Genomic DNA, 14222 nt, shown 5'->3' on the forward strand with positions numbered 1-14222 from the left:
CACCATGCTCACCTGCGTTTCGTCACACAAAACACACACCTTGTACTGTGGGCGGATGGCAGCCCCGACAAGTACAGGTAGTAATAATAATAATAAAAAATACTTCTCACATAATTCACATTGACTTGCTGGGTCCAACCATCTGTTGCACACCAATTGTTTAACCTACAGAGTCTTGTTGCACAGCCATAAAACACAATGAAACACCTTGTATATTCACATTTAACTACACACATACAGTACACACGCACACACACACACACACACACACACACAAAAACACACAGACACAACAACAGCAACCTCTTACCCGCTCAACACACCCAGAACGAGATTGAGAACGAAAAAGGAGCCGAAGATGACGAGAGAGACAAAATAGACCCACGGCAGCTCATAGCCCATAGCATCCTGCATCTGAGAGAGAGAAAAGAAAGGAGGGAAGGAGAGAGAGAGAGAGAGAAGTTAAAAGAGGGCGAGCGATGGAGGTGAGAGGAAAGGAAATTGAAACAAGAAGGGAGCAGAGATGTTACAAAGAGCGGCAGGAATAGCTGGCAAAGCAAGACTTGCAGTGTGAGCAGGTGTGTGAATGTGCCTGTGTTTGAATCATCCACCTGTTGGGAGTGTGTGTGGGTGCACAATACAGAGCACGACCAGCAACTCTTCAGTGGTCTAGTCCCAAGTCGATACATAATCACAAACTGTGCCTCATTTCAAACCAATCCATTTAATATAAGGATTTCCTTTTGGATGGTCAGAGGAAAGCTCCAGAATTATTTGGATATTTTGTTAGGAGACGCTAGACTAGTTATTGGAGATGACGGAAATGGGTGATGAAGGGCCGCTGCGGTACGCGAGCAGTACAACCATCCAGGAAAATATCAGATTATATTGTAATTACCTCCACCGGGGAGGCTGTGTTTTCATCTAAATTTCTTTGTTTGTTTGTCTGTATGATTGTAATGAAATGAAAAAGGATGGAATTTGATCACAATATGGAATTTACACCCCAGCCTCAATGAGTAAAAGCAGCCGCGTGTGTGTGTGTGTGTGTGTGTTTGTGTGTGTGTGTGTGTGTGTGTGTGTGTGTGTGTGTGTGTCTGGGGCTTGGAAACAGAAATCCATATTCCAGAGAGAGAGAATGGGGGGCTGGTTGCAGCCGATGATGAACGTTATTAATCTACATCGTCTATATTGCAGCATATGTGTGGCAACAACGACAATAGTAATGTTAAACTTAATGAAGCAAAACGCGGACTTTGTATTGTCTAAGTGTTTGCCGTTACCATTTATAAATATAATTTGGATAAATGGGTAGAATTCCTTGCAAAGATAGTTGGCTACACTGCTGTCCCCCATAATTAGAGTGTACACAGTGACTGTGTGTGTATGAGTATGTGAGTAGGAGGTTGCAGGATAGAGGACAGTAGCAGAAGGGGTGGTAGAGCACACACACAGACAAACACACACACTCACGCACACAGATTGAAAAATGTTTAAACTTCATAAGATTACTGTTAACATATTTACTTAACTCACTGATCAATTCAATGCGAAGGCCACAGCTGCAATTGTGGAGTTTTATGACACAATTCTGTCTTTAGTTGTAGTATCATAATGTGGGTGGAGCCAATATAAGTTTGATCAGACCTACCATCACATTGATTAGCAGCACAGAGTAATCAATTGGTTTATATAGCTGAACAGGGCTGCTGCATGCTTCTGGACATTTACAGAGGGAGGGGTGTGTGTGTGTGTGTGTCAATCAAGCATTGGGAATCCACACACGTTCCAAACAAATCAGCGCCTTCAATTACACAGTGTATTGTCTGCATCGATTCAGCCTGAGATATGAAGTAAGTAGAGGGCTAAACACACACACAAACACACATGTCTGCCTCTGCATGTGTATGTGTGTGTGTGTGTATGTGCCTCCCTGAACAATAAATGCATCCACAGCTGCATTTCTGAAAGACGTGTTTGGGTGTTATTGCTTCATATTCCTTTCGCAGAGGCACTCGTATGACACGGATTTCATACCTATCAATCACTGTCTCCCACTCTCTCTCACACACATTCACACACACAGACACACACAAACACACACACACACAAACACACACACACACACACACACACACACACACACACAGTTGTGGTGTACGGCTCACCCAGTACAGCACGTCCGTCCAGCCCTCCATTGTTATGCACTGGAATACGGTCAACATGGCGAAGGCAAAGTTGTCAAAGTTGGTGATGCCGTCGTTGGGCCCCTCCCATCCCACATCGCACGCTGTTCCGTTGTGGGGGCAGTGTCGCCCATGGGCGCCGTTGAATGCGCAGGGTGCTGGCTTTTCCTCCGAAATGCTGCCTGTGACAGAAGAAGGGAGGACACCCAACAGTGATATACCCTGTCCCCTTCATCTGCACATAACACAATGTTTCATCCCACACAAATCAATACAAACTTCATGAAACTGATGCTATTATTATTATTATAGATTATCATTATTATTATAGATAATGATTATTATACACTTTATTTATAGTCACATTTCTAGTAAAGTCAGGGAGTATTTTTCTCAGTAGAGTATTGTATTGTTATTCCCTGCAGAGATGATACAGGTGTAAAATGCTCTTTTATCATTGTGACATGTTCACTTCTTGAAGCTAATACCAGGTTATAGGAGGAGACCAAACACAGCACGCCATTTAAGCAGGAAGGGAAAAGCGTTGCGCTAATTATACCAAACAAGCTCTCCAGGGTGATGTATAGGATTCCACCAGCATTTACCCAGTGCAACGCTAATGGCTCTCCTGGGACCTATATAACATCACCATTACAACACTTAAGTCCTCTTATACCTGGGGGCCGATACCCAATATTGTTTGGCAGCTGCCGTTTCAATTATGGCTCAAATTGTTTTGCGCTTCGAAACATAAATGATCGTTTAAATAATTAATGGAAGTGATCGTATTAAGCCAGCAAAAGTATGTTCCCTGATGTTCTCTCTGCGCTTGCTGCTGAAGTGTGTTACTGCAGCCAGTGTGTGTAGGAGAGTACACACGATCACGCCGTCTATGTGCGTCTGTGTGTCAACGCATGCATGGGGAAGCTTTCATTCACACACAGATGAGTGTGTGAGTCACAGTTTGTCTAAAGCACTGAAGCATTATATGTGTGTGTGCTCATGCATCTGTGCATCAGTGCGTAACAGCCTAGGTACATACAGTAGCCTAGCGTGTGTGTGTACCTGTGTGTCCGTCCTTGTAGTAAAAGCAGGTCTTGTGCATCTTGCCCATGAAGAGCTCCAGGCCGATGATGGCGTAGATGATGATGACGAAGAGGACCAGCAGGGCGATATGGAGCAGAGGAACCATGGCTTTGATTATGGAGTTCAACACGACTTGTAAACCTAGAACACGGAGAGGATGATCAAGATTTGAAGGACGCTTAGAGAGAGTATTAGAGAGACTACATCTTGGTGTGTCTTCATTAATACGCTCCCTTTGACTCACATGCTTGTGCGCAAGCACACACACACACACACACACACACACACACACACACACAGGTGAACACACTCACACAACCGTCATCCATGACACGCAATCCTTTTCTTATCTTCTCTGTGGATGTATTATTGATTTCTGCAGTCACCAACACTGACAAGCTGACACACACATCTACTGCAAGTGCTGTCTGAACATCAGCCAACAGGACAACAGGATTGTCTGTATGTGTGTGTGTGTGTGTGTGTGTGTTTGTGTGTTTGTGTGTGTGTGTGTGTGTGTGTGTGTGTGTGTGTGTGTGTGTGTGTGTGTGTGTGTGTGTGTGTCTTCCAGTGGCAATATAACAATATCAGCTCCAATCTGTGGTTCATTTCACTCCCACCGCACACAATCTCCATTTACACCTGATCCACTGGGCTTTCGTGCGTTCTGTCTTTCTTTTTACTGAAAAAATGTGATGTGATTTGGGGCATTTTGTGCAATTTTGCTGAAAAGATTCACAGCTGCAAAGCCACAGGAAGAATTGTGACGCTTGATGGAGCTTGTTGGGGGAAGCGCACAGCCAGGGTGCCAAACTGACTGGGAGGACAAACACATTTCAAATGCTATTATTCAAATCTGTGGCAACATTTTGAAAAATGTAAATGTTCTGAATTTGCATTTATTCCTGCAGTGGTAAATGGTCTTTTCCATCCGTCCCCTTTGTGTGTGTGTGTGTGTGTTTGTGTGTGTTTGTGGGTACTATACTTACTGGGCACTCCAGAGACCAGTCTGAGTGGCCTGAGTACTCTGAACGCCCTCAGCGCCTTGACGTCGAAGCCCGCCGCCTTGCCACCGATGGGCGTGGCCCCGTCCCCCTTGGTGGCCTGCTCCAAGATGGCACTGAATAACCTGCCAAACACAGACGGGTGTGTTTAATGATCTAATCCCACACAGTAGAATAACAGACAGTCATCAATATCATTTATAGTTATTGTATTATCATCATAAACTTGCACAGCTCATATATCATTGATTCCAAATTCAGTCAAATTGAGTCAGCTCAATAGTGTGTGTGTTCATATGCTCTCATAACACTGCAGGCTAAATGCACACGCATCGAACGCCACGCAATTGCCCCACAACCAGTGATGTGCAGAGTACTGAATACAACATAGGAAGAAATACTGGAAAGCGTAATCGTCTTTATAAGAGGTAAATATGTTTTTAAGCTGCTGCCTGTTGTTACCTATTATCCACTATCATAAGCACACACATTTATCTATCTCCAGCTGAGCACCTCTCCCTCTCTCACTCTCTCTCTCTCACACTCTCTCTCGCCCTCTCTTAGAAATCACTGCACAATGGCATTTTCCAGCTTGCGCGGCTCAAAGGCCAGTCAGCAGCGCGTTAGTCACAGAGAATTATCAATTAGCACAGATGAAATAGCCACTTGAAAAGACCTCTCAAAACATATCACACACTCTCTCGCTCTCTTACTCTCACCCTCTACATTTTGCACTGCCTCTCTCTCTCCCTCGCTTTCTCTCGCTCAGTACGTCTTTGAAACGGACCATGAAAATCACGAGAATCACACAGCTTTTTTTGATGGTGTAAAGGACAATTAGAGCATCTGTGTGTGTGTGTGTGTGTGTGTGTTTGTACTTGTTGTGGGATACTTTCTGCTCCATGTCATTCTCAGCCATTTGACCTGGAATCAAACAACACTTTGCAGGATTATAGCCTAGTAGTATTTTTATGTAATACTTTTATTTTGATTTGATTTGAATGATTTGATTGATTGATTGGTCCCTTGATTGTGTTCCTAGTAGAGTGTTTTTGGGGTCACATCGTGTGTATGGAGGCCATCTTTACATCTGGCTCACCCTCTTTCCCTCCATACAGACGTGCAGGAGGCTCAGAGGCTGACAACTGACAACAGTGTTAAAGGTTGTGTTTATGCCGGGGGCAGTGGCAACATGACTCCAGCCTCCGTGTGCGCGTGTGTGTGTGCGCGTGCGTGTGGGTGTAGGTGTGTATGTGTGTGTGTATGGGGTGAAGGAGGGCATGTTCAGGTTGTGATGGCTGTTGTGAGTGAACAGCTGAGCAAGGATGAAAGCGACTCACTAAGTGTGTGTGCAGTCTTCAGGCAAACTCTCTCTTTTCCCATCTCTCTCTCACTGACATACACACACACACACACACACACACACACTCAATTAGAGCTAGATGTAAGGCTTTAATGTACAGTAACTGCCACACCCACTGGCTTTTGTGCCCTTATCCACACAATAGTGTGTAGCACAGAGCACAGCTGGCAGACAGGACATTCTGCATGGATGTGCACATGCATAGGCAGAAACAGTGGCATGCGGACACACACACACACACACACACACACACACACACACACACACACACACACACACACACACACACACACACTACACACACACACACACACACACACACACACACACACACACACACACACACACACACACACACACACACACATTCACAGCAGGTTTAGCAGATGGTTGTGTTGCTGAGTTGCAGATAAAGCAAACAGAGCAGAGCTTTTACTATCAGCAACTAACAAGCTAATCACTTTAGGCTTCACCAACACACACACACGCGCACAAGGATTCACAATGAAGATTTATCATGCCTGTGCTGTTCTGTTTCAGCTGCGCCTCACTATCACAGGCTCAGAAAAATGGAATCACAGTTTCCTTCCTGTCTCAGCGTCCTGGTCCACTCACCCTACGACCACGATGATGAAGTCCAACAGATTCCAGCCGTTCCTCAGGTAGGCGTTTGGGTGGAAGAGCAGGCCGTAGGCTATCACCTTCAGGAACGCCTCCACTGTGAAGATGATGAGGAACAGATACTCCACACGCTCCTGTAAACACACACACAGAGAGGACAGCTGTCAAAGCCGCCGCACGTGTTTGCCCAAGTGGAAAACACACAGTAGCAGGAATCTGGAACTGTATAGTTGGATACAGAAAAAAGAGGAGAAAGATGAGAGGAAAGACAGAGAGACAGACAGAGAGAGAGAGAGAGAGAGAGAGAGAGAGAGAGAGAGAGAGAGAGAGCACTAAATCAATGATCAAACACCAATATCCCAATCAGAAATACAATCCCAATCAGAGATACACCTCACTAAGACCTCTTGGGGCTATTTTAAAAGACATTCATTTTCATTTACATCATTTATTCATGTCCACATCAATAAACACATGCACGCCCGCACGCACACTCACATACACACACACGCCAGTACAAACAGTGCTGGCTGCTTACTCCTCTGCTCCCCTGAGTCAGAACATCAACATCAGTCAGAACACGATATTCTGTTTACTGTTTATGCTACCAGTGTGTGTATGTATGTGTGTCTGTGTGTGTGTGTGCATGTGTTGCGTTTGGTTATTTAGCGCTCGTAATCTGATGGATTTGAAATAATTTTGCTAATCTAATCATAGCTGCTCGCTTCCTGTGTTTAACGGTTACTGTCTGAAAGTTGAAGAATGTATGCGCGCACACACACACACGTGGTTTCAAAGACATTGTTGTCATAGCGATGACCTCAGCCTAAGGGGGTTGTGGGAACTGTCCTAAGATGGCCTTGGTGTGTGTATGTGTGTGTAAGAGAGAGATTTTGGAGAAATTGCAGTTATTCTTCCAGCAAAATACAGAAAATGTATTTTGCTGTATTAATCCTTTAGATATGGAAAATTGATTTGTCTTGATCCATCCATCCATCCATCCATCCATCCATCCTCCATGGTACTTTCCCATGGACACAGACACACAGAGAAGCCGGAGGTCTGGGACATGGGGTCAGCCAGGTCTTCTCCCCAGGCACCAAGTGCTGTCGCCTGGGAAGAATCTGCTGAACCTGAGGCAAGAGGGGGCAGAGCTCCTGCATGTCACCAACTTTACTGCTAAATATGTGAGGGTATCAGACGACCATTCTGGAAGCACGTTTTATTCAAGCGATCTGCGAGAAAAAGAGGGAATGGTGTGAGAGCCTCTGATGCCGTTGGATCAGCTTGTGTGTGTGGGTGGACGTTAAAGCTGATGTGAGCCAGAGCGTAAAGCGTGTCCAGCTAACAAACAAGTCAGCCAGTGTGGACAGAGAGAGGCCGACCCAACCGAACCCACTTGTTCCAGTTCAAGCTTAATGTGTGTGTATGTGTGTGTTAGAGTCTCAATTGATTTGTTTTATTTTCATCATTCATGCACCTACACCACACAATGAATATTAATAGTCTCATTAATTAACACACACGCACACACACACTCACACACACACACACACACACACACACACACACACACACACACACACACACACACACACACACACACACACACACACACACACACACCATCCCTCTCCAAAATAAACACGCATGCTCTCCATCACCTTCTCTCACACACATATGCACACAGGCTGTGTGTGTATCTGTTGGTGACAGGCAGACAGTGTAGCACTCTGGAGGGTAAAATAACAAAAAAAAACATCTGGTAGGAACAGCTCATCTTTGAAGACACACACGCACACGCATGCACACACACACGCACAGGTACATCCACAGACACACATACTGCACATGACCTTCTCAAGCGACATGCAAGCACACACGCAATTCACTGCCTCCTTCCGCTCATACAGATCCATTAAGGGCAAATCTAATCTAGTTAGTGACTGGAAAGAAATGAAAGAGAAAAGCTGCGAGAGAGAGAGAGAGAGAGCGAGCGAGAGAGAGAGAGAGAGAGAGAGAGAGAGAGAGAGAGAGAGAGAGAGGGGAAGAGAGCGAGGGAAGGAAGCAGTGAAAAAGAGAGGGAGAGAGAGAGGAAGAGGAAGAGGCAGACAGAAAGACAGAAAGGTGAGTATGTGGGAACAATAATTCAGTTAACTGTGATAGGTCAACCAAGCCGCCTATCCATCAAGCGGGCCAATCAGATTATAGTATCGACATTCTACCATATGGGGACAATGTTGCCATTTGCCACGACCTTTTCTGTCTGAGTGTGTGTGTTTCTTTCAGGCAGACATGTCTGATTCCACAGTGTGTAACTTCACTTTGTATACAATGGAATTCCACATTTCTGATCTTCTGAAACATAAAGAAGGGTGCTTTCTTCCTGAATGTGACTTTTCTCTCTCTCTCTCTCTCTCTCTCTCGCTCTCTCTCTCTTTTTCTTTGTTTACCTTGCACACAGGATTTGAATCAGCAACCACCTCTTCTCTAACAAGAAACACCTCAACAGATTTGTGGGTGGAGGGGAAGGACAAACACACTTTTTTGACCACTAAAGTTGTACCACTTCTCTCTCTCTCTCTCTCTCTCTCGCTCTCTCTCTCTCTCTCTCTCTCTCACACACACACACACACACACACACACACAGACACACAGACACACACACACACACACACACATCTATCTTCCCCTCCATTCTCTCTCCATCTCTTAACTCTGTGGGTGCCAACCAGAAGTTACCATAGAGACCAAGATGGGTTCCGATGTTACCATGGAAACTGTGGGCTGCAGCACACAAGACTCTCCCCCTCTCTTTCGCTCTCTCTCTCTCTCCCTCCCTCCCTCTCTCACTCCCTCCCTCTCTGTCACACACACTAACACACACATAAGCACACAAACAGATGACACTGATCAGTATTGAACCAAGAATATGCAAGGCACACACAGTCCTAATTAGTGTTATTCTCCTCTCTGCGCCCAGAACCTGCTTCCTGTTACGTGTATGCGTGTGTGTAACTATGCACTGAAGTGTGTGTGTGTGTGTGTGTGTGTGTGTGTGTGTGTGTGTGTGTGTGTGTGTGTGTGTGTGTGTGTGTGCATGCAGTCCAGTGATCCATGTTACAGGTGGATAATACTCAACTTAGTGTGTAATATGACATCCACTTTACCTTGCAGACTGTTGTTTATTTAGGAGAGGAGAGGAGAGGAGAGGAGAGGAGAGGAGAGGAGAGGAGAGGAGAGGAGAGGAGAGGAGAGGAGGAAAGAGAAATTTTGACTTGATTATGTAATTATGATACACAAACATCTACATTAGCCCGGACGTTACTTTAATCTATTTTGAGTGAGTTTCTGAGTTTCTGAATATCAAAGTTATAAACAGAAAGACAAAAACTCTTGTTTCCAGGCAACAGGGACAAGAAGAGAGAAATGAAGAAATAAGAAAAGTTACAGAGACGGGAATGAAGAATCATACATAGATGTGTGTGTCTGTGTGTGTGTGTAAACAGTAACAGAGATGGCTAATTGTGTGGTGACAGAACCCCACTGGGATTCACGTTGTAGATCAACAACTCTCACTGAACGCCTGTCACACGTCATATATATATATATCTTATATATATATATCTTAAGCAGACACACACACACACACACACACACACACACACACACACACACACACACACACACACACACACACGCAAAGAGCGAGAGAGTGACAGAGAGTGAGATAGAGTGAGAGAGAATCAAGCAGCTGTTATACAACAGTAAAAAGAGTAAGTTACATTATTTTGGAATAAAGCTGAGTTATCCTCAGGCTACCAAAAAGTAGTTCAGTTAGTAGTGAAGCTTGTATGTGATATTGGGCTATACAGTTAAAACTGACTCTTGACTCTGTCCATCTATGCGTGTCCCTTCTTCCCTCTTTTCTTAGTTTGTCTTTTCATTTCATTTTTCATTTTCTGCACCTGTCTAAAACCTACTCAGTCCCAGCATGCACCAGGGCAAGGGTGGTCGCAACACCAACCTACATGTATAAGTATTTGGGGGGAATGAGGAAACTCATGCAGAAGGCAAAACAAACACGTATGGCAGTCTGGGAGGAGTGGATAGGGAGAGACAATATTTAGAGAGGGAGAGAATCAGAGAGGGAGAGAGAGAGAGAAAGAGAGAGAGAAAGTAATTGGTCTAAAAATAAAAGAACACAGGAGCATAAATCATCTCCAATAGACAGGCAGAGTGTGTATGTGCGTGTGTGTGTCAGTGCATGCTTACGAGCATGTGTGTGTGTGTGTGTGTGTGTGTGTGTGTGTGTGTGTGTTAGCGTGGTAGCTGGTACCCTTGAGAGCGGAAGAGGAAGGAGAGGGAAAATGTAAGGGCCAAGGTGAAAGTGTAGAGGATCCTCTCTCTATGCTTCCCTCATTCCTCCTTCAATTCCTCTCTCTCCTTTACAGCTAACCCCATTCCTCCCTCTCCCTCTCCCTCTCTTTCTCTCCCTCTCTCTCCCTTGGTTTTTCTATCTTTCTGAGTGTGTGTGCTGACTTATCACGACTTCTCTCCAGCCTTCTTGTCTCACCGCACGGGGACATGGATGCTGCCTGGCCACCAAACACACACACACACACACACACACACACACACACACACACACACACACACACACACACACACACACACACACATACACACACACACACACACACACACACAGGACAACTGCAAGATCATAGTCATGTCTCATCGACATGCAACCGAACAGTCTCTCTCTCTCTCTCTCTCTCTCTCTCTCTCTCTCTCTCATACACACACACACACACACAAGCATGGGTACAAATGATGGCGGGTGAGTCACGAACACACAGACCGCTGTAGTGGATCAAGATCAGAGTCGCTGCTCGCTAAACCGACAGGATAAGATAGATTACTACGCTCTCTAACTCAATGCATGTGTGTATGTCATGTGAATGCACTGCTATTACACACACACACAGCGCAGGGACAGAGAGACAGAGAGACTGTGAGGTGCCATGAATCAGCCGTGCACAAACTGATTTACAGAGCGGCGCGTCTCCTCGTGAGTTGTTTGAGCGAGGCCATTTTGCTCGTTAGCGCATTCTGTCACCAGCAGCCGTCTCCTTTCTCTGCCCCCCACTCTTGTCCACGTCCTCCTGTCTCATCGCATTCTTTCTCCCCACTCGTCCTCGTTCTCCTTTTTTGTCCATTCGCTTTTCTCCCTTCTCCCTCATCCCCCTGCTGTAGTCTCCATATGAGGACAGACGGGGAGACAAATAAGTGAGGTCCAATCTGCCACAACGCTAACCATGTGACTTGTCTTGTACTTGTCTATCCACCTATAATGTCTCCTGAATGTCCAATCCGGGGGTTTCCTCACAAAGTTTTAGGCTTCCCAGCATCCCTGGTGTTCCCAATTTTCACCATGCCAAGCCTGATGTCTGATCGATCATTACACAGTGTCTTTATTTACTTTTCCTCTTTATTTATTCTTCTTAGTCTATTTCTAATAGTAACACTGTTGTAAAGGGCAGCACAGTTAGAAACATTACAACCTTGGAATATGACAGATCCGCCAGGAAACACACAGTAACACACTGAACAGATTTACTCACACACCGCTGCCAGTTTTTTGATTTTCTGCATCCCAATTTCTCAGGGTGAGTTTGTTTACCCGGGGCGACAACATTTAAAGACACACACACACACACACACACAAACAAACACACACACACACATACACACACACATCCTCACTTTCTCTTTGTTGGAATTGCTCATACCCTGCTCCTATCAGGACCAAACACACACCACTCTATCTCCCCGTAGAGAGCTGGAAAAGCCCCTTCTGAGCAAGAGAGAGAGAAATCAAGTGTGTGTGTGTGTGTGTGTGTGTGTGTGTGTGTGTGTGTGTGTGTGTGTGTGTCGAGTGTTGCTCCATCATTCCTCCCCTGGTTAGCGTCCGGTGGAGCGAGACCAGAGCACCATGCGGCTGAAAATGGAAGAGCGCGATTACAATGGGAAAAACACTTCTATGTGTGTGTGTGTGTGTGTGTGTATGTGCAGAAAGAAGACACTTGGCTGTGAATCCAAGGCTGTAACTATGTGTTCCATTAGTTCTAACAGCAGCTGGAATCAATATCACACACACACACACGCTACTATTACAACATCATTATGTATCTTGTGTGTGTGATATAAGAGTATATAAAAAATGAGCCATACATTTGTTTTGTCTCGTACACGTTATCAGTTCTTGTGATCCTACTCAAAGAATGACGTCATGGGTTTGCACGAGTTACTGCAGCACAACAACTTTTTCTCAAGATGTATTCAACCATAAAAATAGCAAGGAAACTATGGCAACTAGCAATCCTCGTTCCTTACTTGAGAATTAAGCCTAAATGTATGAGTAAGTTAATATGGAACCTAATGCCTGCGTGCCGATGTGCACTCTTGAGAGTAAAACCAACAATCTCACCCCCGCTGGATTCTTATCGATAAATTCGATGATTACGGAGAGGGTTTTGTGTAGCTCTCCTGCTGAGTGCCATAGCGATGCCACCGTGACATCCAAGCAGGAATAGCTGCGAACACACAACCCTCTCCCCCCCGCTGTTGCCATAGTACCACTGTTGGAACAGACACCCACAAGCTATAAAAAGACAAAGTTAACTCCAAACAAAGTGCAGCGGGAACAGAGAGTTATTAAAGATTAGCAGGGGGAGCGGACGCGGGACGAGGAAGGTTACCGCACTCACCTTTTGTTTGTGTTTAACATATTTGATTTGGACGACGGCGTTGGGGGGGGGAAAGAGGAGGAAGAGAAGGAGAGTGAAGATAAAGGAGAAGAGAGGAGGGGGAAGATTAATGGGGACAGACGACACATTTCGTCCCTCTTCCTTTGCTTGTTCAAACCTCAGCAGAATCGCACTCGAATGGGCTTTCCCCTGGCCTGCATCCGCCGCAGCTCAAAGTTACTTAAGTCAAACACGGGGGAGGGAAACCATTGTGGGTAATAACCACAGGGGGTCAAAGGGCTAAATGGCCCCTATATGCTACATTTATGGCCCCTGAGAAATCAAATATGGGCACCCGAGGGCAATGTAACTCAGGATTTAACACAATGGCAATGGCATCCTAAAGATGGACTCTGAGGTGATGTGTTTTCTTGATTCATCTATCCCATTAAGGCATTTGGTCCCTATAAGAAGACACACACACACACACACACACAAGGCCGGACAGAGTTTTTGTAAAATGTTGGTGACACGCAGAGAAGATTTTGGCGAGAGTGAGGATGAATCGCTGAGTAAGTGAGCCCGCCGAGCATCGTGTTAGTTCACGCAGAACGCTTAAGTCACAAACAGACACACACACTCAACATCAGCTGATCGGCGTCAGATGACTCACTTTATATAATCTCACAAGCGGCGCTCACTCCTCTCAATGGCCGCCGCTTACTGGCTATGCTGATTTATTCATCCAGCATACGCACGCACACACATACACACACACGTTTGTTTCCTCTCCTGGCTCTTGCTTTGTGCATTATGTATACACCATATCTCTGTGATATATGTGTGTATACTGTACGTGAAGGTGAATGTTCATCGAACTAACAACACTGATGTCATCTGAAAGTCTGCGGTTACATTACATCATTTCTACCTTTGCTGGCTGTGGTTAGCTGCTGTCGCTCTGTTTATTGCCCCTTTGTCTTAATTCACATGAACGTTATACAGCTTGGTTCTCTTTAAGGTTTTGGCTCTCTTCTTTACCTCTCTATTTTGTTTTTGTTTCTCCCCCCTATACGTATAAAAATAATCTGCATATGGAAATGTGTTAGAACCGTGACAATGTGGCTTCACTATTATCATTTGGATACAGAACGCAATAATTCATCAGCAATAACGTTATCATTCACCACCTGGACAACCCCACTGTTCA

At 45.1% G+C, this 14222-nt stretch overlaps 1 protein-coding gene across 1 annotated transcript in view; it reads right to left on the reverse strand.

The window, feature by feature from the left end:
• The window catches only part of LOC143007513 (voltage-dependent L-type calcium channel subunit alpha-1C-like), an 84125-nt gene that overhangs the window by 11040 nt on the left and 58863 nt on the right, over window positions 1-14222 (reverse strand). Inside the window, exons 4-7 of the mRNA XM_076158892.1 lie at window positions 6255-6394; window positions 4262-4401; window positions 3252-3413; window positions 2016-2368 (exon numbers count right to left, since the gene is read on the reverse strand). Of these exons, the coding sequence (XP_076015007.1) occupies window positions 2016-2368; window positions 3252-3413; window positions 4262-4401; window positions 6255-6394 (795 nt within the window). The remainder of the gene's footprint in view (window positions 1-2015; window positions 2369-3251; window positions 3414-4261; window positions 4402-6254; window positions 6395-14222) is intronic.

The sequence above is a fragment of the Genypterus blacodes genome, unplaced genomic scaffold (assembly GCF_046128005.1).
Source record: "Genypterus blacodes isolate CSIRO-AG114 ecotype Tasmania unplaced genomic scaffold, CSIRO-AGI_Gbla_v1 ptg000090l_1, whole genome shotgun sequence".
Classification (NCBI taxonomy): domain Eukaryota; kingdom Metazoa; phylum Chordata; class Actinopteri; order Ophidiiformes; family Ophidiidae; genus Genypterus; species Genypterus blacodes.